We start from the raw sequence: 21,157 nt of genomic DNA on the forward strand, positions 1-21,157 counted from the left end.
ATTGAGGTTATGAAGTGTCAAATTTGAGGTTAAGTTTTCGTGAAGTAAGGTTATCTTGGCGCAATCAGTGAACTAAAATGCGGCTTTCTCGGCACCTCTGCAAGCAGCACATCGGTTGGCACCTGAAAAAACTGTGGGCGAACCAAAGCATTAAAAAAATCGAGGATTCACAAGCTGAGAAAAGGTTGTTAGAGAAAGGCATTCCGGTAGTTCGTGCCGAAGATGTCTTGCAAGAGAGCTACAGGGAACAACACAAATTCGAAAAGTAATGAGTGAATTTGTAAATTTTCTTACTAACAATTTTGTAGAGTTGAGGTTGTGGGGTTTAAGCCGCCACCAATTGCTTTTGATAACACTCACCCAAATTGGCACGACAGGGTTTTGCTCACATATAAAGACAACAATGTGCTTTTGGAGGGTCTTAAACAGGCCAAGATTTTAACAAACACCGTGGAACTTACGGAAGGTTTACCGAAAAGTAGAGCAATTGAGAGTAATAAGGAAATTGAAAGGAGAGTCAAGGAGATTATTCTTTCGTCACACGTGTTTGATGCAGAGCAGCAAAAACTGCCAAAGTTGAAGGACCCGGAGAGACCGGCTTGGAATTTTCCCCGGGTTTATGGCATTACGCAGCCCCGAGTCATGTAATGTCATTCGTTATTAAAATTACAAATTTATTATTTATTTTTAGTAAGTTACTGTTATCAAACTTATTGCAACTAATTGAAAACACGAGTGACTTGGAGTTGGTTAAAAACCGGTTTGTAATTGACGACGCACATTTCTCGTACAGTTTTGAAAAGTATGGCAAATTGATGCAGTTTGAATTAAAAGGGGACACCCTTTTAACTTCAAAATCGCCGTTAAGTCCTGTTACTGACCAACCAACCAAAGAGCTCGAACTACCTGATATTTTCCCAATAGAACCCACCATAACACTAAATGAGGAAAATGTTTACACAGTTAGACAAATTTATCGTAAGTTGTTCAAAATTGTTGATTATTTTTAAATGGTATTGTCTCAGCTATAAACATTCAATTTGCCAAATCGCACCCTCACACAATATTTATACCGCATGTGGAAACCGACGTAAAAAACATATTCGAGGAACCTGTAACAGACGAGCAAATTTTTGGACGCTCCCTTTTGAAGACCTTCACAGTGGCTGCGTCATATGCCAAGGAAAAATTTGGGGTAGGGATTAAAGCAATTATTGTACGAAGTTTTAATTGTTTGTTTCAGGATGTTAAAATTTTGCCCAAGCCTGTGACAGTCCAGTGTGTGCACACCAACGGCCACTTGTTCCACTTTGGGGTGTTTCAGTTGAACACACTTGACTTGGAAGACAGTGGGGTGAAAAATGTCTGGTACCAGACCAACAGAATCCCGCTTTTTGAGAGTTGTGGCTACAAAGTCGGCAAACCGGTCTTGGAGGGCTACAACCGCGAAGTAATGCATATTTTAACAAGTTTTTATAATAACGTTTAATTACTATAAAATGTACATATAAAAATTGCAATTATCACATAAAACATTGATAGAATTTGAGTAACATTTAATTACAACATTTATTGGTCTAAAAGTATCAAAAACCAAGTACATCGATCACACCACTACGCGATATATACAGAGTGATCATACAAGCATATTTGAGCGTTTGGAACCGATGGGAATTGTAGAATCTCTCTGTAGGGGTTGGTACACCTGTTGCTGGTCGTTTCGGGGATTTACTGAAGACTGTATTTGTGTTTAAAATTGTGTCACACAGATGCTCGTTTTATTTTTAAACTGGAAGCCAAAACGGTTTGTGAGGGGTGGTAGCTCGTGTCTAGGAGCAGTTCTTGGTTTTCGCCGTGGTTAAGACCAAGACAATTGCACGAACAAACCGACATTTGGTCGATTTCTCCGGGTTCTCCCACAAATGCGTGTCCCGCTAGCAGTTTTCCATTTACAGCCATTACTTCACCATCAAGGGTCAAAACGTGGTGAGAGGACGACTGCAAGTCTTGATCATCACGTCGAATATCTTCGGCATTCCTAAAAAAATAAATTAATTACAGTTGTTTTATTTTTAATGAAAGGGTGCACATTTTAATTTTTTTTCTTACAATTATTTTACTTACATTGTCATGAAGCGAAGGACGAGTAGATTGATACTCGCAGCGACCACAGCTAAGCCAAACAAGATGAAGACAAGACTCAGAGCCACATATCCCGGCTTGTCTTTGAGAGCGTTATCGTTTTGTAACGCGACGTAATCGCCGAACCCGATAGTTGTCAGTGTTACAAAACAGTAGTAAAAGCTATCAAAGTAGGTCCAGCCTTCGTATCGCGAAAAAACCGCAGCTCCTGTTGTGATAATGATGGAAGAAAGCATTCCGGTGGCGAACATTAGGTTCATTTCAGTCGCTTCAATTTTTTTGCAATGCAAATATTTTTTAATTTGTCGGATAACAACTGAAGCAAATTTGTTCAAACGTTCACCAATACTTTGGAACATTACAAGGCCCAGAGGAATACCGACCTGGAACGAATTTTAACAATAAACCACTGATTTTTTTAAGTCAGTACCATTGCGTATCCCATACAGAAAGCCTTCCCGCCTGCTGTCACAGGTGTCGAGTGGCCGTAGCCGATCATAGCTAAGACTACAGTAGCGAAATAAAATGCTCCCGCGAATTTCCATTGAGGTCCCGCTTTGTGTGGTTTGTATTCTGTGATTACGAGTTCGATCATCCTGTAATCATCTTCTGATATGTTGTATTTGTTCTTGAGAGCGCTCGTCGAAGCTGCCAGTGGTTATTGATGGTAAAAACGCAATTTTGAAAAAAAGAATACGTACTTTTAAGTAACTCATCTCGTCTACTTTCTTCTTTTGATTCAAGAGCGTCAAACACAGCCGCACCAATCAGTAGATAAGTAAACGTACAAACAACTAAAGATAAAGTTCGAACATTTTGTCTTTTCATCGTAAAACGATGTTTGTGAGTTTGAACGCGAGATAAGATGAAATCGATGCGACGATAGGGACGCTGGACGTCGGTAGGTAGGCAACTAGCAATACAAAGACTGCGCAAAAGCGCGATTTTCAATATAAAACTTTATTTTTACAATTATTATACAAAAATCACTCAGACTCCACTTCAGCTTCAGCTTGCTCGGTTTCCTTTTCTTCTTCCAGTTCTTTATCCCAGTCTTTCATTTTAGCCCCCATCATGAAATCCTCGCGTAAAACGCTCCAAGTTGATTCTTCACTTTTCTGAACGTTCTCATTCACAACTTCTGATTTCTCCCCCATCAAGACATCCAAAAATGCTCTTTTGTCAATACTTTTCAGAACTTTCTCTTTTCGCACTTCTAAAGGCCCAGCTTCGTCTAACTTTTTAGTGATGTCTTTTTGTTGCATTCTGACAGCGTTGAATAATTGGACGACACCTTTTGTGGCAATTTTCGATAACGTTCGTTCCCGGTCTTTGTCCAAAATTTTTGGTTTTACCCTCAGACTGGGCAACTCTTTTTTCTGTAAATTGAACTGCAAAAACACAAAATGTAAATAGGGATACAAACCTTTCGTTTAATTGCTTGTTCGCTAGTTTCGTCATCTTCAACTTCAAGTTCTTCTTGTTTAACGTCTCCTTCAGCAGTGGCCACTTCAAAGCCAGCCGGTTTCGTTTTCTTTCTCTTAACATCGGTTAATTTCTTGGCTTTTGATAAAACTAAAGTTTTTTTGCCTTTTGGCTTATTTGTTTTTAAAATTTTCGCTATAGAGTCCGCCCAGCCTGCATTTGTTGTGCCTGGAGTATCGTCGGTTTCTGATGCGACCGATTCTTCACTACTAGCCACGCTTTCTTCTGAATCTAAAACACAGGGAAAAGTTATTTCTGAAAATACGTGAAAAATGCATTTCCGAACCGTTGGTTTCTATTACTTTGGCCATTACGGTCATTTTCAAATTGTTGTTTTAGAAATACATTTGAGGTTAGTACACCACGTTTCCTGCTGTCAAAACTAGGGAGTTTGCGGTTTATGAATGGTAGTGCTCATAGAATAAGAGAGAGGTAGTGCTGTTTAGCTGGTCACGTGGTTGTGTTTTGTGCAACTTTTTCCAAAAATAAACGAAAACCACCGAGATTTGAATATTTCACTTCTTTCTTCGTGCTTGCACAACGTGTTTGTGGCTTTTGATATCCACCAAGAATGCATAAATAAGTGTGTTTGTGGTGTGGCAATCCACTTGTTTTCTAGCAGACAGACTACTTTCGGTTTACTATAGTTGAGGTTATGTTATTTTTGTTTTGAAGAGCCTTATCAGCCAAAATGAGTGATTTACTTTCCGATTTTTTAAACGACAGGCTTCAACCTGTCCCTGTGGAAGGTGTTGTGAATGGAATCATGGATTATGAAAAACCAGAAGAAAATACCTACAACTCTTCCGATTCCGAATCAGAATCAGACACTGAACAACAAGAGTACATTAAGAAAGAATTGAGTACCTACTTTCCTGAGACAGAGGTAAGGTTTGGAAAATACCGATGTTATAGTCATAAACATAATTGTAAATAATGTGTAAGGAAGGCGCTAAAACTATTCTAATAGTTTTCATAGAAATACAGGTATTCCGTTTTTATTGTTATAAACATAGACATGTGATAACACATTGTAACATACACTTTAAATTAATTTTACTCAAAATAATACATCAGACTTTTTGTCTAATAAACCTTGGAATTTAAGATTTTGTTGTTGAAAGTGTAGCAAAACTAAATCCAAAATAGTTAAGGAACTTTCTTACGTTACGTCCCCTTCCAAGTTCAGACGCCTATGATTAATTTTTTTTATTTGATCTGAGAATTCGATTAGGTGTTTAAATATTATAAACTGTGCCAAATTTTGTAATTTTATCTGTAATGGTTTCTGAAGTATTTGGGAAAACCCACTAAAAGACGCCCCCTTTCAAGGGTATGTTTCGATACATGTGTATGTGAAACTTTTGTCTTAAATTGAATGTTGTATTTAAATTTGTAACAATAAAAACGGAACCCTCTGTAAAATGGACAATTGGTTAACAAGTTGATCCGGTTTCGTTCCCAGCCGTATCAAGTACGAGTTTTATCTTAATGTAGAGTTGGAGCGTATTTAGCCGTCTGTAACATACCGCCACCCTATCTACTCTGCGTTTATCTAATGTTAATCGATCATTAGATCATTATCGACTGAATCATGAGTATATAACAAGAGTTTTAACTTAGTGGTGTGCATCTTTGTGGGAATTAACGGTTTTGTATCATAATTTGGGGTCTATCTTAGTGTGGCTTTTGAGAAAGAAAGAAGAAATAACGCTGTGGTTTTGAATCCGAGTCATATTTTAAATAATTTAACAATCAAGTTTAAGAACAACAGCATATTTAATAGTTCTGTGGTGCTAATGCAAAACTTGTTAGGTCTGAAGAAAATGTACATGCTTCTTTCTTGAATTGCAATTCAGATAATGAGTGGCAGTCATATAAAATCTCAATGTTGTCGGCGACTTCGACTTTAGAAGGCGTCTTACGAGAGCAAGGTGAAAAATTCTCGGCCCAACGATGAAAGACTTAGTTTTTTAATTTAAATATGTATTTATTTTTTTTGCATAATCTCTATTTAGTTCAACGCACTTAGTCCAACTTTCTAATTTTTTAATCCCATCTCTGAAGTGACTTTCTGGAAGTTCTGCAAAATGCTTGTTTACAACCGCAATCATCTCCTCATTCGAGTGATAATTTTTCCTAACCACAATATTTTTCAAATTTGTGGTTGACGGAAGTCTGAGGAAGCCAAATCCGGTGAATATGAAGAATGTTCTAATAATTAATGTCGTAAATCCTTCATTTTTCCCATCGCCAGAGCGCCTATGTGGGCAAGTGCATCGGACCCATGCGGCACCCTTTTGCACACAATTTTTTCGTATCTAATTCTTGTTGCAAAATAAACTACACCCTTTTCTCAGCTATCTCATACACTTTCATTCGCCGATCGTTCAATACCAAATTTTTCGATGTTTTATACGTGGTTACTGTTTTTGGTCGTTTTTCACAAAACCCTTCATTCAAATTCAGCTGACCATGTTTTACAGTGGAATATGAAAAGGTTGACTCGTTATAAACTCTCACTAACTTTGGATAAATTTCTGTTGAGGATAAACCATCCAAAACGAAGAATTTAATGACGGTGTGATGCTCCATTTTATTCATTGTTCAAAACATACATGCACCTTTACTTTAAAAATGTTCAGAAAAAAACTATTTGTTAGATTAGGACGAAACTTGAGGAATGCTCTAGAGGAATGCTATTATGACGCATCGGCGTCGCAGACGACGTGAGACATGATGACTTGCTCCTACATAAAAATTTTATTGATAACAATATTATTTCTATGGTAGGCCGGAAATTCCTCACCTTGCCCTTGTATACTCTTTTGTAAAATTGTATTTTTTTATGTTTGATTCTTGTAAAATGTATAGTAGATAATATAAAAAAATATTGCCCTAAAAGCTCGTTTTCTTTAAAAAATGTGTACTAATTGATTTTACAAATCGGGCTCAATGCTGTTTCTACTTTTAAGCGAATTGAAAATGTTTATTAAGTTTGGGGAGATTTAAAAAAAAGTAAATTTGGTGCAGGCACCTTGTTCTGGTGGTCTCACCGATATCGAGGATGGCCACGAGGAGTCTGTTCTGGGAACAGACATCATGGAACTTCTTCACGTTCCTAAAGTTTTTGAAACCTACAAATTTGACACTTATTACAAAAAGGAATTACCAATTGACTCGTCTCGTGATAAAGTGAGTTGGTTTCTCATGTAAGCAAGTTCAAATCTAATTTCAAATTGTTTAGATTCTTGACATGATTAACACTAACTCCGTTGTAATAATTCACGGGCCTACAGGCTGTGGTAAAACTACTCAAGTGCCACAGTACATTTTGGACCACTGTAGAGCCACAAAATCGCCTTGCAATATTGTAGTAACTCAACCTAGAAGAATAGCTGCTATAAATATTGCACAACGAGTGTGCGAAGAGCGAGGGTGGGCCATTGGAACAGTTTGTGGTTATCAAGTACGTTTTAGCTAATGCAAAAATTTGAGTTACAGAAATGTTGGTATTGTAGGTAGGTCTTGATAAAAACGTCGGTGATGATGTGATTTTAACTTATATGACAACTGAGGTTCTGTTACAAAAATTGATTTCCCAGAAAAATTTGAACAGATTTACTCATGTGATTATCGATGAAGTACACGAACGGAGCAAATCTCTCGATTTTTTGCTTTTGATTGTGAGGAAATATCTTTTTACTAACTCATCTTCAGTTAAGGTAAGTTCGTGGTATAATTTAAGTATTTCTTAATTTTGATTAGATAATTCTTATGTCTGCAACTATGGAAGCACAAGATTTTGCTTACTATTTTCGAAGTATTTCACGCAACAACCCCCAGCAGTACTTACTAGCTCCGGTATTACCCGTCACTAAAAAAAGTGAATACAAAGTCAGCATTTATTACAATGAACATTTTGCTTCTGCGGTAAGACTTTCATTTGAAACACAAATTGTTACTTGATAACTGTGTAGATGCCTCCGTACAATTTTGAAGAGCCTTGCATGCACAAAGAGCAGTACGATGTTTGTGCCAAATTGATTAGTCTTTTTGACAAGTTGGAAGAAAATGAGAGCAAGTTGACGCTTGCCGAACGGATTAATGGAAGTGTTTTGGTGTTTTTGCCAGGTTTTCATGAAATTGAAGAAATGCATAAAGTTTTAGTCAGGGAGAGGTATTAAAATTGAACAAATGTTCCGGTGTTCAGTGGCAGTTTTTAGAAACACTTCCGTTCTCGAATGGGAAATTATTCCCTTGCACTCGTCTCTGGCACAGGAACACATGGTCAAAGCCTTCCAGAAACCAAGACAACGATGCAGAAAAATAATCCTGTCGACTAATATTGCCGAAAGTTCGGTTACAGTTCCTGATGTCAATTTCGGTAAGTTTTAAATTGTTTCAATCAACAGCAGAACTTCCAAATGTTTTTAGTGATTGACTTCTGTCTCACCAAGAATATGACTGTGAATGAAGTCACAAAGTTTTCAAGTTTAAGTCTGCAGTGGGCTTCATATACAAACTGCATTCAGAGGGCGGGGAGAGTTGGCCGTGTTGCCAATGGCAGAGTGTATCGTGTGGTCCCCACTAGCTTTTACCTCGTTAGTACAACCAACATAAGCATATTTTTATTTTTCATTTGTTTCTACCTAGCACGAAATGAAACAAACTACTGTTCCTGAGCTGCAAAGAGCGCCTTTAGAGAATGTAATTCTGTATATGAAGTTACTGGGATTGAACGACACTCCCAAAAATGTTCTTTCTTTGGCCCTAAGTCCTCCAAATTTGAAGGATGTGGAACAGTGTGTGTGGCACTTGAAAGAAGTGGGAGCTTTGCTGCAAACTTGTAGAGGCCACCGCACTCCCGCTGATGGTGACATAACTTTCATGGGACGCGTGATGGGTTCGCTTCCCATTGACATACATTTGTCCAAACTTATTCTCTTAGGCCACATGTTTAGTTGCCTGGATGAAGCTGTGATCATGGGTGCGTGCAATTTGCCTTTTGGTATTTTAGTAATGTTATTTTACAGCTGCTGGTTGTATGACGAAAAATATATTCGTTCAAAACTTTTACGACAGGTTCAGGACTTACAGACAGAAACTTGTATGGGCTGATGGGTCTCATAGCGACTTTATGATTTTATTAAATTTGTACAATGTGAGTGTCGCTTGTTCTTTATACGTTTTTAATTTATTTAAGTAGGTTTGGCTGAGTATGAAACGAGATAGAGCCTTCAGTTCGAGCCACCAAGAAATCGGTTGGTGTAAGACGCATTTCGTCAATTTGAAAGGACTTAGAGAATGGGATATCCTAATCCAAGAGATTCACTCGCGCTTAAAACGACTCAATATCCAAAAATTGCCAGGACCGTCCAGTATTCCTCTGTCCATTGTTGAAAAACCCATGGTTCTGAAAGTTATAATCTGTGGCGCATTCTATCCTTACTATTTCATAAAATCATCAGATTTTGGAAATGTCGACGCGAAAGAAGCTGTGAAAATTCTCAACGGTCGCGATCCCTGCAACACGGTTTATTTCACTAATATGAAAATGAACCAACCAGGACAGATTTATGTCAGACAAATAAAAAAACTAATGAATTGCGAAGATAAACCAAACGTCCAGATTGGATTCGATCCTCAGAGCACCAAAGTTTTTGTCGAATTTAAAGCCACCAGACAACCGGAACAAGTCACAATTGATGGTAGACAGTACATCGCTACGGTTGCGAGTAACATAGCGGTGGATGTGTACGAAGCTGTGAGGAAGAGGCAAATGAGAGTTCCTTTCGTGTTGCGTATTTTACCGTAAGTTGTGTTAAAAAAAAATCTACTGTAATATATGAAAAACGACGTTATTCAATTCGCTAAGGTGGCAAAACTTCATAACAAAACGGTTTCAAAAACAGTTGGCAATATTTAGTGAAGAGTGAACTCTTAGTCCTTCTAATATTTCATACCGCCTCCAAACCACTTTATTTGTAAACTGAATATTTTTTGCATATTTACAAAAAAAAAAAGAAATTGTAACTGTGCAACTAATATTGCAACAACATTAGCTAGCCCAAGTTCTTCATGATGATTATAACGCGTGGTAGTTACTTTGAGGGATAAGACCCTCCAAATATTTATTTATTGAAGTGACGACTGGTGGGCTGGCAACATCGGTTATGACATGGCATACTAATGCCAACGGAATATTTTCACATTTTCTAGGAGGATTTTTTCAGTTTATATTGAATAACAATAAATTAAGATAGTTTTCATTGTCCTTGATATCAAAGTAAAGGACACAATAGCATTAGGCATTAGTTCACGATGAATCTGTTGCCTCAGATTTCGTTGTTGTTGTTGACTAATCGTTGAATGCTCTAGTTTTTGAGATATAGTTAATAACTATTACTAAATTTTACTAAACGTTTCTCTACTATTACACGTAAATTCTGAGGCGTATTTGCCTTGTTCCAAACCGAAATGCAATTATTTTATCATTTTCTTAATCTTAGTTATGCCATAGAAAATTTGCAAATGAAATTGGAGGCCCAATGTTAATAATTTAAATTTTTAGTTAAACCGGAGAGGAAAAATGGCATTTTGTAAATGAATGATATTTAAAAAAGATGCATTCCATCATAACGTCCAGGCATAAAATCGGTTTATGTAAGAAGACATTAAAAACTCTTTCTTACATTCTTAAATTATTAGCAGTAACAAAGGTAAATTCACCTTTGTAAAACTTTTAGAGAAGGTTTATCTGTGAAAACAATTGTGTTTTCTGGCAACTAGTGGAACTAACGAGAACAAGCACGGTTCCTTTAGACCGTGTTGCAACTTACTGTTTAATAAGTATCCGTAAAAGCTACAATTTCACTTGTTTTGATTATAGGGATAGCAAGGCATGGGAGTTTGCTAATATGACTCAGGCGAAACGACAGATTGCGGAAAGTGAAGATGTTAATTGTTTCACGACTCTCGACTATTCACCTTTGCCTACCCTAGATATAGAATATATCACTGTCACTGTAACTCATGTTAGTATTTAATCATCAACCACCAATCTAGTCTTTTTGACATTTTTTTTACTAGATTATTGACGCGGGCCACTTTTATTGTCAGAACTGGAATGAAGAAACTCGCATGCTTCTAGACCAAATTTTCGCGGCTTTGAACGGTCCAGGAGTATTCCTAGAACCTGCCGGAGAGAAAATCAAAGTCAACAGCGACATATACGCAGCGTTGTTTAATGAGGACGGGAAATTTTACAGATGCAAAGTCATTGACTTAACACCTGGTCAACCAAACGTTGCACAGGTTTGTCAAAATGAGATACTAACTAGCATCACATAATAAAAAAATGTTAAAGGTGTGTTTTATCGATTATGGGAACGTGCAAAGAGTTCCCAAAAACCGACTTTATAAATTGCCTGAAAACAGTGAGCCATGTCGGGTTCAACCAATCGCGATGTGTTGCGTCCTTAGCGGAGTGCAACCAGACCTTGTCCTAAATCCCAAAGCTTTGTGGAGTGAAAGTGTCAACAATATCCTACGGAAGAAAACGACTGGTGTTTTGTTAAATGCAAAAGTATGTGTTCGTTTTTATAAGAAATGGGTTGACCATAGTTATAGGTATTCTCGGTGGTAGATGAGGTCGTGCATCTCGAATTATTCCTGCAAAATCCTGGTCGGAATTCAGTCTCGTTCAATCAGTGGTTGATTAACGAAGGACTCGGCCAAAAATGCGAAGAAAGTCAACGATCAAAAGTGAGTACCGTTAAAAATATTACGAGATTATAAATCTCTTGTAGATGGACCACGAAATGCGTCTCAAAGTCCAAAGCTCTGAAGATCCAAGCAACATGAGCGCGCTCTTCAACAAAAATCAAATTGTGACCAGTTACGCCGATTTCGAAGCGCCTGAATCGAGCGAAGCCACTGAAATAATCGAACTGAAGGGTCCTTTCAGCCCTCTTGAGATGAAAGTTTGCGGTCTGGTTCAGGCCAGTCAGGGGGCACCTGTGCACGTTGATGGTGATTCAGTCAACGCTGTGATGCTAGACGACAATCCTGAGGATTATCACGCCACGTAAAGTGATAATAATGTTAATGTAAATAATTCTTAAAAAAAACATAGGTTGCTCGTTGCCGGACAAGTCTCCCAGTCGTCCACCACTTCTGCGGTGAAAATATCGCAAACGACCATCATGCCCAACATTCCCGGGTTTCCCATGTTGATGTGTCTCCTGTTCTGCCCCCAGATGGAGCCAAAATTGACACCTGATGGTAGCCGAGTGGCCTCAATTCTGTGCGGGTTGGGGTACAAGGAAGTCACCCAAAGAGCCAATTTCCCCATGCATGATATTTGTCTCGTGCTTGATACAGATTTGCGCTCTGAAATAATTACTAAGGTTGGCGATGTTGTCGTTGCGGTAGAAATTAATTGGATATTCTAGATCAACGCATTGAGGTACTACATGAATGAAGCTATTAAAATAATGAGCCAAATTCAAGAGGAGTTGGCACGACCTGAAGAAATGTACACAACCCAACGGTTTCTCAAAGATGAATTATTTCAGTAAGGAAATTGTTTTTTTTTGACGCTGTTCCCTAATTGAAGCTTTCAGTTTGTTACATATGAGACAGCAAACTGTTGATCGGGTTAATGTCCGCTATCCTGATGTGTGGAATAAGGGCTTGGATAATATGGAGATACTACGCATTGACATGGACGATGATGAGGAGGCTATATGGTCTTATCTGTGGTTCGTCAAGTTTGGCGAAGATAGGCTCTCAAAGATGTCGATTAACAAAAATTTGGACGAACTTACCCAAATTGCGAGAAGGTGAGTTATGTTATAAATTGAATTTAATTATACAGGTGTCTCAAATTTGGCGAATTCCGAATTCAGAGCGTTGTAGATAATTACTTTAGTAGTCCAAATATACAAAAAATAAAGATTCGACATTTCCACACAAAGTTAAATTTTTTTGAAGATCAATCTTGAATTTTGTTATTTGCTGGTTCTTTTTTAAGAAAAATTTCAAAAATTTAATCCAAAATAGAGCAAATTTTTTGAGAAATTGTTATTAGGTTATATGGCCCCAGTAAAATATTTTGACTCTAATAATCAGGGAATCTTTTTAACAAAGAGAGCTCATAAATTGGTCTCAAATACATTGAGCAGACAGCCGTACGGAACCGGATTCAGGCCATTTGCGTACGAATTTTGCTTAAGTTGGTAAAAGTGATCAAAAAATTTACGAACACTGTCAAAATCGGAATCTAAATCAATTATTTACACTTTGTCTACACTTGTAACATTTATTTACTTTTCGCCACACCGCATAAGCACTTAAATAATATTACGACTTATTCTAAATCACTATCACTAATATTTTTTACTGCCTAAATTTAAAAAATGAATTAATCAAAAATGAATTAATTAACTACGTAATGTTAAATCAAACTAAACCTACAACCGTAACGTCGACAATTAAACAAAAACTTAAATAGTTAATTTTATTCGGATCGGTTTTTTTGGCTTGGATAAGGTCTACTGAGGCAACTTTGGTATTCGGAAGAAATCATTATTACCTGGTATTACCTCCTCGAGTCTGGATAACTGTCTCCCTTCTACATGGCCTGCTGTGATTTTGATAATTTGACATTTAATTAGCTAGCTATGAATCTACACCAATGGTTTTTAAAAAACTGATAGCCATCGAAGTTACTTGAGAATGCTAATATCCTGTATCATCGACTTCAGTACAATTTTCAGAACTCTTAAGCCTCAAATCTTGCAATAATTTTGCCGGTGAGTGTAGTTAAGAAGAAAAAGATAATTTTTAAGAAATTGGTTACTTAGCTATTTAAATACTCATTTATAAGGGTTTAGTGCTTTCTTATAAACTATAGGTAAGTCCAGGGAAGCAGGTACTCAGGTAAGAAAACAATCATGACACACGAATGTCATATCTACAACAGTTTTCATTGGTGGCACATTTTCAATTTGTAAACAAGTTGATAATTTTTAATACGGCACTGGAACGGTTTGTAAACAGAGAAAGATTATAATAATAAATGCCAATTTTTGGGACACCCTGTAAAATAGTTATTTTTTTGTAATCATTGTCTATTTCTTTTTGTCTTCGATTTGGGCCTATTTTATGTAAATTTTGGTTCTTTAGGACTGCGCCAGAACGGGAAATCAAGTGCGAACTCTGCAATAGTGCCACCCTACGTAATATAAGTGATGTCCGAATTCACCTGTTCAGAGAGGAGCACAAATCTAATCTTGCTAAATATTTGAACCAAAACAAGTAGTAGATAGTGTCGCTTTTTATTTTGTTACTTTATTGTGAGTTTATTATGTTTTGTAAAAGAAAGTTTTCTTTGTTTCCTGTCACTGTATGAATCTCGATAAGTTTATATGACGCTTTTAATAAATCTTTATTTCTAAAATCTTGTTTTAATGAAGAGCATTTGCGCTGGTCTATTGGAAATGAAAGCGTCTTAAGTCAAGGTGATTGCTAGAAAGTCAAGGACCGCGATCTTCGCATGTACAAGTACCGTTACGTCCACAGTTCCAGTTAAAATGTCCGAAAAGACAGAAACACGACCCAAACAGGTAAGTGGGTGATGTTAAGTCGCGATTTTGATATTAAATTTTCAGGAAAAAAGTGGTCGTAGCAGTGTCATAGACAGTTTCGTGTCGCAATACGAACGATATTACAGTCTTTCAGTATTAATAGCAGTAGTTTCCGTAGTTACGATTTTAATAATAGCGGCGGACGAATGCCGGACGTGCTTTAATCGCTTAGAAGAGGTCACTCAAGTTACAACTTCCGACGGATATAAAACTTATTGGGTTTACGGCAAAAATGTGGAGAGCGGATACTTGAAGCACGTGTTTATAATATTAAATAGGCTCGGCTATAAAAACGACCCGAATGCCACTGACTGGGACCTATTATGGGCCCATGACTACCCATTCCGCAAACTTTATCCTCAACTAAACCACCTGAGACCGCACCAAAAAGTCAATCATTTTCCAGGGTGTGGTTACATAACAAATAAGGTTGATTTAGCCGTCAGTGGACTTAAGTACATTCCACCGGCCTTCAAGTTACCACAAGACAAAGACAACTTCCTTAAATACGCCACCAGTCACCCTAACGTTACTTTCGTACAAAAAAACAACGACCACCGGAACATTAAAGTAAAACCGGTTAATGAAATTGATTTGAATTCAGAGGGGACTTTTGTGCAAGAATTCGTCGACAAGCCTTTACTAGTCAGTGGCCATAAATTCGATATCGGAGTTTACACAATTATCACCTCGATTGATCCCTTGCGCGTTTATATTTACAACGGAGACGCGCTTTTGAGGTTTTGTCCGGTTAAATATTACCCGTTTGACCCCAAAAATCTAGACAAGTATGTGGTCGGCGACGATTACCTCCCAATTTGGGAAGTCCCTGCTCTCGATTATTATTACAACGAGTTGGGATTCGGGATGAGGGAAAGTTTGAACGCTTTTCTTCGGGCCAAGGGGAAAAACCCGCAAACAATTTGGGACCAAATCGAGGACGCCATCAGGATTTTAATCCTAAATAAAGAACCCAAAATTTTGGACGTCGTGGCCAAGTACTGAATCAAAACCGCGCGATAATTGTAACCACCAGAATTTGTAGATTCAAGTCCAAACGCAACTTTTTCGAACTGGTCCGAGTCGACTTTGTGGTCGATGAAGATCTGAACGTGTTTTTACTGGAGGCGAATATGAGTCCTAATTTGTCGTCGGCACACTTTCCCCCCAATCAGTTGCTCTATGAACAGGTCTTGTACAACGTTATGGGGCTGTTAGGACTCGGAGAGCGCATTCGGAAAGACTCTCTTGCCGTTAGGTAAAACTTGAGAAAGTTAGACTTTGCTTCCAACGCCTTTCTAGGTCACATTCGGAAGAGGAAATGATGGTCTCAGACAAGAACCTTGCCACGTATCCCAAAGAATGTAACAGCTCTCTTTGTAAAAGTGGCTGCGTTTCGCCAGTTTGTCAATTGTGTAGGCCTTGCCTCTCTGCTGATACTCTCGAATATTTGAAAGAAGCGTACAAGGAGCATCTGAATAGAGGGGACTGCAAAAGGATATTCCCTCCAAGTCAAGTAGGTTTTTAGTGGCCATAATGAAAATAAAAAAGCAAAAGAGATGGTAAAAATGATTTTTTTCAGTTAAAACCAGAGGCGGAAGTGAAGTGGGAGGAGTATTCCGCCGAGAACCAGCTTCAATACAGATGGTTTCTGGGCAAGTGTCAGTTGGACGCCACGTGGTGCTAGCATTAATTTAGAAAATAAATACAAATTGAAGAGCTGTTAATTTCTTGTAATTAATTGTTGGAATAAATTGTTTCCTGTTTGTGTGTGGGTTATGCAGCCAACAATGCGCGTCTGGGGAAGTTTGGTGCGTGTCTGGTGACATTTGCGACAGGTTGCTAATGTCGTTGCTAAAGACGTGAAGTGACCCGGCAGAGAACAAAAGTGTCTTGTGTGGCAAAAGATGGCAAAAACGTACGATTATCTCTTTAAATTGTTGTTAATTGGTGACTCAGGCGTTGGGAAAACATGTGTTTTATTTCGCTTTTCGGAGGACGCTTTCAATACGACGTTCATTTCGACGATCGGTAAGTATTGAAGTGGCCCAACCTGTAAAACCTCCAGGCACAATTTTGCCAAACTTTTTTAATCGGTGATTGTGCTTCCAAATGTGGTCGTTGCGAGATTTTGGCGATGTGGTGACGGGGCTTTGTTACCCTCTTACCACACCTAACGCCCGAGACAATAGTGATAGAATCGCGCCGAACAATAATCCAATTGTGACGAGAAATACAATTTTAATGCTCCGTGTCGTGACTAATGAGCTAATTGAGTTCGAGATGACATCAACATTGACTAACAAAATTAGGATTGACAGGTGTCGAACCGTCCAAGGGCCACTTGATGCGACCATTGACACCTGTCAAAAGTTTTTGTGTTTTCATTAGTGTCAGTTCCGGTGGAAAACAGGCCAGTTTATTGCCTTAATTGACGCTCATAATTAAAACATGCTCAACAATTAAACCCATCTGTACCAAAAACATCACAATTTTCTTGTTTACAGGTATCGATTTTAAAATCAGGACGATAGATCTCGATGGTAAAAAAATTAAATTGCAAATATGGTAAGCTCTCGTTTCCAAAAACAGTGCAATTTTTTCAATCCTGGGTTGTGTTTAGGGACACAGCCGGTCAGGAACGCTTCAGGACCATTACGACGGCTTACTACCGGGGGGCGATGGGCATAATGTTGGTCTACGACATAACGAACGAGAAAAGCTTCGAAAACATCAAAAACTGGATACGAAACATCGAAGAGAACGCGTCGGCGGACGTGGAAAAAATGTTGTTGGGTAATAAGTGTGAATTGGAGGAAAAAAGACAAGTTTCGAAAGAAAGGGGCGAACAATTGGCGATCGAATACGGTATTAAATTCATCGAGACGAGTGCGAAAGCGAGCATACGCGTTGAAGAAGCCTTTTTTACTTTAGCTAGAGATATCAAGGCGAAAATGGAAAAGAAATTGGTGAGTTTTGTCATAACATCTTTCTTATACACCTTTATGTGAATCTCAAAACTAATTTTATTTATTTTTCTTGCCCCTCTTGAATTGGCAGAAGGTAAATTGTTTTTTGGATTAAGCATGTGCTTGGCTAAAATAACTGGTCGCTTCAGTGAATTGCATGTTTAATAGATTTTCGGGTGATTTTTGTTTTTTATCACTATGGACCGGAACAAGTGATAACTAATAAATGATCAACGGGCGTGGGCCCGCAATGTTATGCTTGAAAATAACGAGTAAATGTTAATTTCACGGTTGGAACATAATTTTTTTTTATGGGCAATTTCGTCCATCAACAAGATGTTAACTGAAAGTTTTTAAAGAGATGCATTGAAATTTTTTCATGCTGACGTCATACGAACCTAATCATTTTAAACAATGGCGTAACTGCATTGCATGGAAAATAAAGCTTGTCACAAAGGTGTTTCAAATTGTAAGTTTTGAGTTGACGCTAATGTTAACATAGACAAGTTAAGATAAAGTCTAATTTGTTAATTAGAACTTTGTATTTAGAAGTTACTAAGCTTCTAAACATGTCTTCGTGTTTCATTGCGTTTTAAAATTACATATTCACACATTTTACTTAGCGATAAACAAAGAATACATAAAATGGGCTTCATAGAATATCCACTAACCACTCGAAATAAAAAAAAAACAATCTGATTTTTATTTTATTTAATAAGTTTATAAAGCAACCGTTCGCGACAACAGCAAGTGACAAACTGAATAAATTATAAGGCATATCAACAACTGTGTAAAAATAACGATAAACTATTATTAACAAAAAATATGGTCTGATTTGTGCAGAAGTGCGGAAAGAAAAAAGTTTGATTTATTGATTTGTGCTACATTTATTTACGTTCTCATATTTTAAAAAATTCGTATTTTCGTTATTGCACATTTGAAATAAAGACAGTGTAATGACAAACTTTTTTTCGATTATTTGTTCAACTATGTACTGTAATAAGACTAATAAGACAAAGTTTGTTGTATTAAAAAAAGAATCTTCGAAAATGTCAAGGAGCTATGATTTGTATACCTGTAAAATTGGCCAATTCCGAATTCAGAGTATTGTACAGAATCACTTCAGTAGTCCAAATATAAAAAAAAAATATAAGATTGGGGGCTTCCCCTCAAAAATACATTAGTTTGAAGACCACTCTTTGAATAGCGTTTTCTTCAAATGCAGACTAAAAGTATCAGTATTTATTGTTACTTATGGTGTAGATGACTGTGAAGAATAACAATGTGAAACAATTTCTGAAAAAAATTGCCATACTTTGGAGTAAAAAAAATCTTGAATTTTTGTCATTTTTCTTAAAAAATGAACGGCAAATTACAAAAATTCAAGATTTTTTACAAAATAAAACGATTTTTTTTTAGAAATTGTTTTACATTATTTTTCTCCATACTTGTGTACACAATAAACAATAATAAACACTGAAATTTTTAGCCAGCATTGGAAGAAAACCCAGTACAAAATGCATCTGAAATGTACCTTCAAACCAATGTATCTTTTTTTTTATATATTTGGACTACTGGAGGGATCCTCAATTAAGCTCTGAACTCGAAATTCGCCAATTTTGAGACAGCCTGTAGTATTAAAATTCAGATTGTATGTCCTCTGGAATACTATTCAATAATATATTCAGTTACTCATCTTTACACAGACTCAATATGTAAAAGATAATAAAGAACAAAGATCAATAGAGAAATAATAATTGTACAATAATGTCCGCTGCAGTTTTTAACCAAATTGTCAGAACTGCCTACCTCACAAAGTCACATTTCAGTATTTATAAAACTAGAAGGGGAGTCATGAAGTCGTACTCGACATTAAAACAAAAGTTGTATTCATAAAGTATTTATTTTTTGGCCCGTAGTACAGTACAGAAAATCAAATTTGGATTTTGTTAAATTAAAAAATAAAATAACCATAAATTTGCAAATACTATTATAAAAAACAAACTGTTGAATCCGATGCTAACGTAGGTGGCAGTTCCTACATCAAAAACAAAATATTACACGAACAAACCTGACCCATTATTTATGGCCCACACAAAAATTTACATGATAATTATGTATTAATGTTTGTGCATTCTTAGAAAAAAAAACATGTTTTAATTATTTCTTTACTATCTGAATATTATGCAAATAAATTATTCTTTTTGAAATGCTTACGTATTTGTTTTTTTTTGCACTTGTTTCATAAAAAGTCATCAATACTTCATTAATTTAACCTTCGTAATGAGATACTCGATATGCATGTGGAAGTATTAAATTATGGATACGTGTCAATAACTAATATATTAAAGTTATTGTTTTTTAATTCTTAACTCTTAATGCACAATTAACTGTAAAAAATCTAGAACATTAACTGAAGTTAGACTAAAGTTCTGATAGGCGTTTTCAAAATAGAAATCGTTGTTCATGATCAAAAATTTTCTAAAAAATAAGTGATTCCGTGTAAATTTCGTTGTTCAAATTGATTTTTTATCAGTTAAAACCACTTATCTAAATTTATGAGCATTAAAGCTATTATTACTTCCATTCCAAAGTACTTTGTTATGTAATTATCTTGATATCTGGTGATAATGATCCCTTTGAGTCTTTTAATCTAGAAATGTTGGAATGTTTTGTGAAATAAAATGAATAAAAAAATTAATGTTTATATCCACTTCCATCTTCAAAATTCCTTATTCCTTAAACTAACATAAAGTTTACTTGTTTACTTTTAACAGATTTTATGAGCGCCCGTTTAATTAGTAACAAGATGTAATAACATCGAGGAAATATTTTTAAAGTACTACTTTTGCATTCGAATTCATTTGAGCCTTAAAACTGAATTTGAGACACCTTTAACTGTTCATCTTTACTTTTATTTGTTTCTCGGTTTTATTTTTGTCCGTTGTGTGACTAGGAGGCGAGCAATCCCCCGAAAGGCGGCCACCAGCTGAAAGCCACAGAACCACAACGAAAGCCAACGAATTGGCTGTCTCGATGCACCCTACTCTGACCAATCGGCGGAGTTTAAACGCCCTTATATACTAATCGTTCACATCACAGCCTTAAAGGGAGAGTCGATTCTTGTCGTTTCTCAAGGGTGGTAGGCTTCGTTTGGTACCAGAGGTCATCAGGTTGTGGTGTGTTGTGTAAATAGTCGGCACGACATGTCGTTCGGTGTTTTGTGACTTAATCGAAGTCGTTCAATTTTAAATCAGGCGAAAGGGACCAACTTTTCGTTGAGAAATGCACAAGTGAATGATATACTTTGTTATTTATGATTCGGTTTGAAGGCCCCGTTTTCCCTCACAAAACACCGGATGGTATGTCAGCGACCTTGATAATACTTATGTGATTAAGGGTAATTATTTTTTTTACCGTTGTATTTTTTTAGATAATTTATAGGTATATTTATACGTGTGCACATTAAATTAAAGACGATTGTATTCTTGATGGCGGTTGCAGACCTTCTCATAAAAATGATATGTCAATTACTGTTTTCAACGGCCATTAAGGGTATTGTTTCAAGGATTCTTTGTTGTGATTGCGATTCATTTATATTTTTTAAAAACTAGTTATGTCTTTATTCATTTTTTAATAGTAGATAAATCGAACAACCCGATGGAAATCAGTCCGTTTTATTTGTGTACATAAATTATTTTCGTTTTTCTTGTCCAAAGTATTATTGAAAAATTCTTTGTTGGGCGTTTACAAAAAATTGTATATCAAGTTTCGTTGCAAAAAAGATATTAAAGGAGACTAGATTTTGTACGTTTGTATATTTACATTTCACAAATTGTTTAAGAATTATCGCCCTCTAGGTTTAGCGATTACACTAAGTAAATAAAATGACGGAAATATCCAGGATGT

The 21,157-nt window shown here is 36.6% G+C and overlaps 6 protein-coding genes across 7 annotated transcripts; 4 read left to right on the top strand and 2 right to left on the bottom strand.

Moving 5' to 3' along the window:
* The first annotated feature begins 4 nt into the window (after positions 1 to 4).
* On the top strand, positions 5 to 1,544 carry mRpL37 (mitochondrial ribosomal protein L37). The gene is made up of 5 exons (XM_966486.5): positions 5 to 265; positions 309 to 644; positions 692 to 978; positions 1,026 to 1,195; positions 1,244 to 1,544. The coding sequence occupies exons 1-5, from the start codon at positions 78 to 80 to the stop codon at positions 1,487 to 1,489; spliced, it is 1,227 nt and encodes a 408-aa protein (XP_971579.2). The 5' UTR covers positions 5 to 77; the 3' UTR covers positions 1,490 to 1,544.
* A 6-nt stretch (positions 1,545 to 1,550) lies between these two features.
* On the bottom strand, positions 1,551 to 3,052 carry Task7 (TWIK-related acid-sensitive K[+] channel 7). Its single transcript, XM_966540.4, has 4 exons — positions 2,844 to 3,052; positions 2,573 to 2,790; positions 2,125 to 2,525; positions 1,551 to 2,038 (listed from the first exon to the last, which is right to left on the bottom strand). The coding sequence occupies exons 1-4, from the start codon at positions 2,968 to 2,970 to the stop codon at positions 1,762 to 1,764; spliced, it is 1,023 nt and encodes a 340-aa protein (XP_971633.1). The 5' UTR covers positions 2,971 to 3,052; the 3' UTR covers positions 1,551 to 1,761.
* A 34-nt stretch (positions 3,053 to 3,086) lies between these two features.
* On the bottom strand, positions 3,087 to 4,061 carry LOC660358 (uncharacterized protein). Its single transcript, XM_966595.5, has 3 exons — positions 3,914 to 4,061; positions 3,569 to 3,858; positions 3,087 to 3,521 (listed from the first exon to the last, which is right to left on the bottom strand). Exons 1-3 carry the CDS (start codon positions 3,945 to 3,947, stop codon positions 3,129 to 3,131), a joined length of 717 nt encoding a protein of 238 aa, XP_971688.3. The 5' UTR covers positions 3,948 to 4,061; the 3' UTR covers positions 3,087 to 3,128.
* Positions 4,062 to 4,065: 4 nt separating this feature from the next.
* spn-E (spindle E) lies at positions 4,066 to 14,092 on the top strand. Its single transcript, XM_966648.4, has 20 exons — positions 4,066 to 4,513; positions 6,661 to 6,822; positions 6,875 to 7,096; positions 7,149 to 7,352; positions 7,396 to 7,560; positions 7,608 to 7,807; positions 7,854 to 8,014; positions 8,065 to 8,231; positions 8,284 to 8,617; positions 8,664 to 8,791; positions 8,837 to 9,441; positions 10,520 to 10,664; positions 10,720 to 10,944; positions 10,997 to 11,215; positions 11,260 to 11,394; positions 11,439 to 11,716; positions 11,765 to 12,038; positions 12,084 to 12,205; positions 12,255 to 12,473; positions 13,819 to 14,092. Exons 1-20 carry the CDS (start codon positions 4,319 to 4,321, stop codon positions 13,952 to 13,954), a joined length of 4,296 nt encoding a protein of 1,431 aa, XP_971741.1. The 5' UTR covers positions 4,066 to 4,318; the 3' UTR covers positions 13,955 to 14,092.
* Positions 14,093 to 14,135: 43 nt separating this feature from the next.
* On the top strand, positions 14,136 to 16,045 carry TTLL15 (Tubulin tyrosine ligase-like 15). Its single transcript, XM_966710.4, has 5 exons — positions 14,136 to 14,258; positions 14,304 to 15,277; positions 15,325 to 15,537; positions 15,582 to 15,795; positions 15,862 to 16,045. The coding sequence occupies exons 1-5, from the start codon at positions 14,226 to 14,228 to the stop codon at positions 15,964 to 15,966; spliced, it is 1,539 nt and encodes a 512-aa protein (XP_971803.1). The 5' UTR covers positions 14,136 to 14,225; the 3' UTR covers positions 15,967 to 16,045.
* A 40-nt stretch (positions 16,046 to 16,085) lies between these two features.
* Positions 16,086 to 21,149, top strand: Rab8. Of its 2 annotated transcripts, none has more exons than XR_010333373.1 (4): positions 16,086 to 16,310; positions 16,787 to 16,847; positions 16,903 to 17,342; positions 20,205 to 21,149. XR_010333373.1 is itself a non-coding variant. In XM_008195563.3 (4 exons), exons 1-4 carry the CDS (start codon positions 16,187 to 16,189, stop codon positions 20,298 to 20,300), a joined length of 627 nt encoding a protein of 208 aa, XP_008193785.1. In that variant the 5' UTR covers positions 16,093 to 16,186; the 3' UTR covers positions 20,301 to 21,149. The 2 variants fall into 2 exon arrangements, 1 of the variants encoding a protein (XP_008193785.1); XM_008195563.3 differs by having other exon boundaries at positions 16,093 to 16,310; positions 16,903 to 17,248.
* The last annotated feature ends 8 nt before the right edge of the window (positions 21,150 to 21,157 follow it).

Source organism: Tribolium castaneum, chromosome 3 (genome assembly GCF_031307605.1).
Source record: "Tribolium castaneum strain GA2 chromosome 3, icTriCast1.1, whole genome shotgun sequence".
NCBI classification, from domain to species: domain Eukaryota; kingdom Metazoa; phylum Arthropoda; class Insecta; order Coleoptera; family Tenebrionidae; genus Tribolium; species Tribolium castaneum.

Excerpts from the sequence above, each read along its gene's own strand:
- Task7 (XM_966540.4), bottom strand. The coding sequence starts at position 2,970 with ATGAAAAGACAAAATGTTCGAACTTTATCTTTAGTTGTTTGTACGTTT. Across the intron at positions 2,791-2,843 it reads ACGAGATGAGTTACTTAAAA|CTTCGACGAGCGCTCTCAAG; the intron begins GTACGTATTCTT and ends AACCACTGGCAG. Across the intron at positions 2,039-2,124 it reads GTCCTTCGCTTCATGACAAT|GAATGCCGAAGATATTCGAC; the intron begins GTAAGTAAAATA and ends TTATTTTTTTAG.
- TTLL15 (XM_966710.4), top strand. The coding sequence starts at position 14,226 with ATGTCCGAAAAGACAGAAACACGACCCAAACAG. Across the intron at positions 15,538-15,581 it reads AAAGACTCTCTTGCCGTTAG|GTCACATTCGGAAGAGGAAA; the intron begins GTAAAACTTGAG and ends ACGCCTTTCTAG. Across the intron at positions 15,796-15,861 it reads GGATATTCCCTCCAAGTCAA|TTAAAACCAGAGGCGGAAGT; the intron begins GTAGGTTTTTAG and ends GATTTTTTTCAG.
- Rab8 (XM_008195563.3), top strand. The coding sequence starts at position 16,187 with ATGGCAAAAACGTACGATTATCTCTTTAAATTGTTGTTAATTGGTGAC. Across the intron at positions 16,311-16,786 it reads GACGTTCATTTCGACGATCG|GTATCGATTTTAAAATCAGG; the intron begins GTAAGTATTGAA and ends TCTTGTTTACAG. Across the intron at positions 16,848-16,902 it reads AAAATTAAATTGCAAATATG|GGACACAGCCGGTCAGGAAC; the intron begins GTAAGCTCTCGT and ends GGTTGTGTTTAG.
- LOC660358 (XM_966595.5), bottom strand. The coding sequence starts at position 3,947 with ATGACCGTAATGGCCAAAGTAATAGAAACCAACG. Across the intron at positions 3,859-3,913 it reads CAAAGTAATAGAAACCAACG|ATTCAGAAGAAAGCGTGGCT; the intron begins GTTCGGAAATGC and ends CCTGTGTTTTAG. Across the intron at positions 3,522-3,568 it reads AACAAGCAATTAAACGAAAG|AAAAAAGAGTTGCCCAGTCT; the intron begins GTTTGTATCCCT and ends TTCAATTTACAG.
- spn-E (XM_966648.4), top strand. The coding sequence starts at position 4,319 with ATGAGTGATTTACTTTCCGATTTTTTAAACGACAGGCTTCAACCTGTC. Across the intron at positions 4,514-6,660 it reads CCTACTTTCCTGAGACAGAG|GCACCTTGTTCTGGTGGTCT; the intron begins GTAAGGTTTGGA and ends AATTTGGTGCAG. Across the intron at positions 10,945-10,996 it reads GTCAACCAAACGTTGCACAG|GTGTGTTTTATCGATTATGG; the intron begins GTTTGTCAAAAT and ends AAAATGTTAAAG.
- mRpL37 (XM_966486.5), top strand. The coding sequence starts at position 78 with ATGCGGCTTTCTCGGCACCTCTGCAAGCAGCACATCGGTTGGCACCTG. Across the intron at positions 266-308 it reads GAACAACACAAATTCGAAAA|AGTTGAGGTTGTGGGGTTTA; the intron begins GTAATGAGTGAA and ends ACAATTTTGTAG. Across the intron at positions 1,196-1,243 it reads ATGCCAAGGAAAAATTTGGG|GATGTTAAAATTTTGCCCAA; the intron begins GTAGGGATTAAA and ends TGTTTGTTTCAG.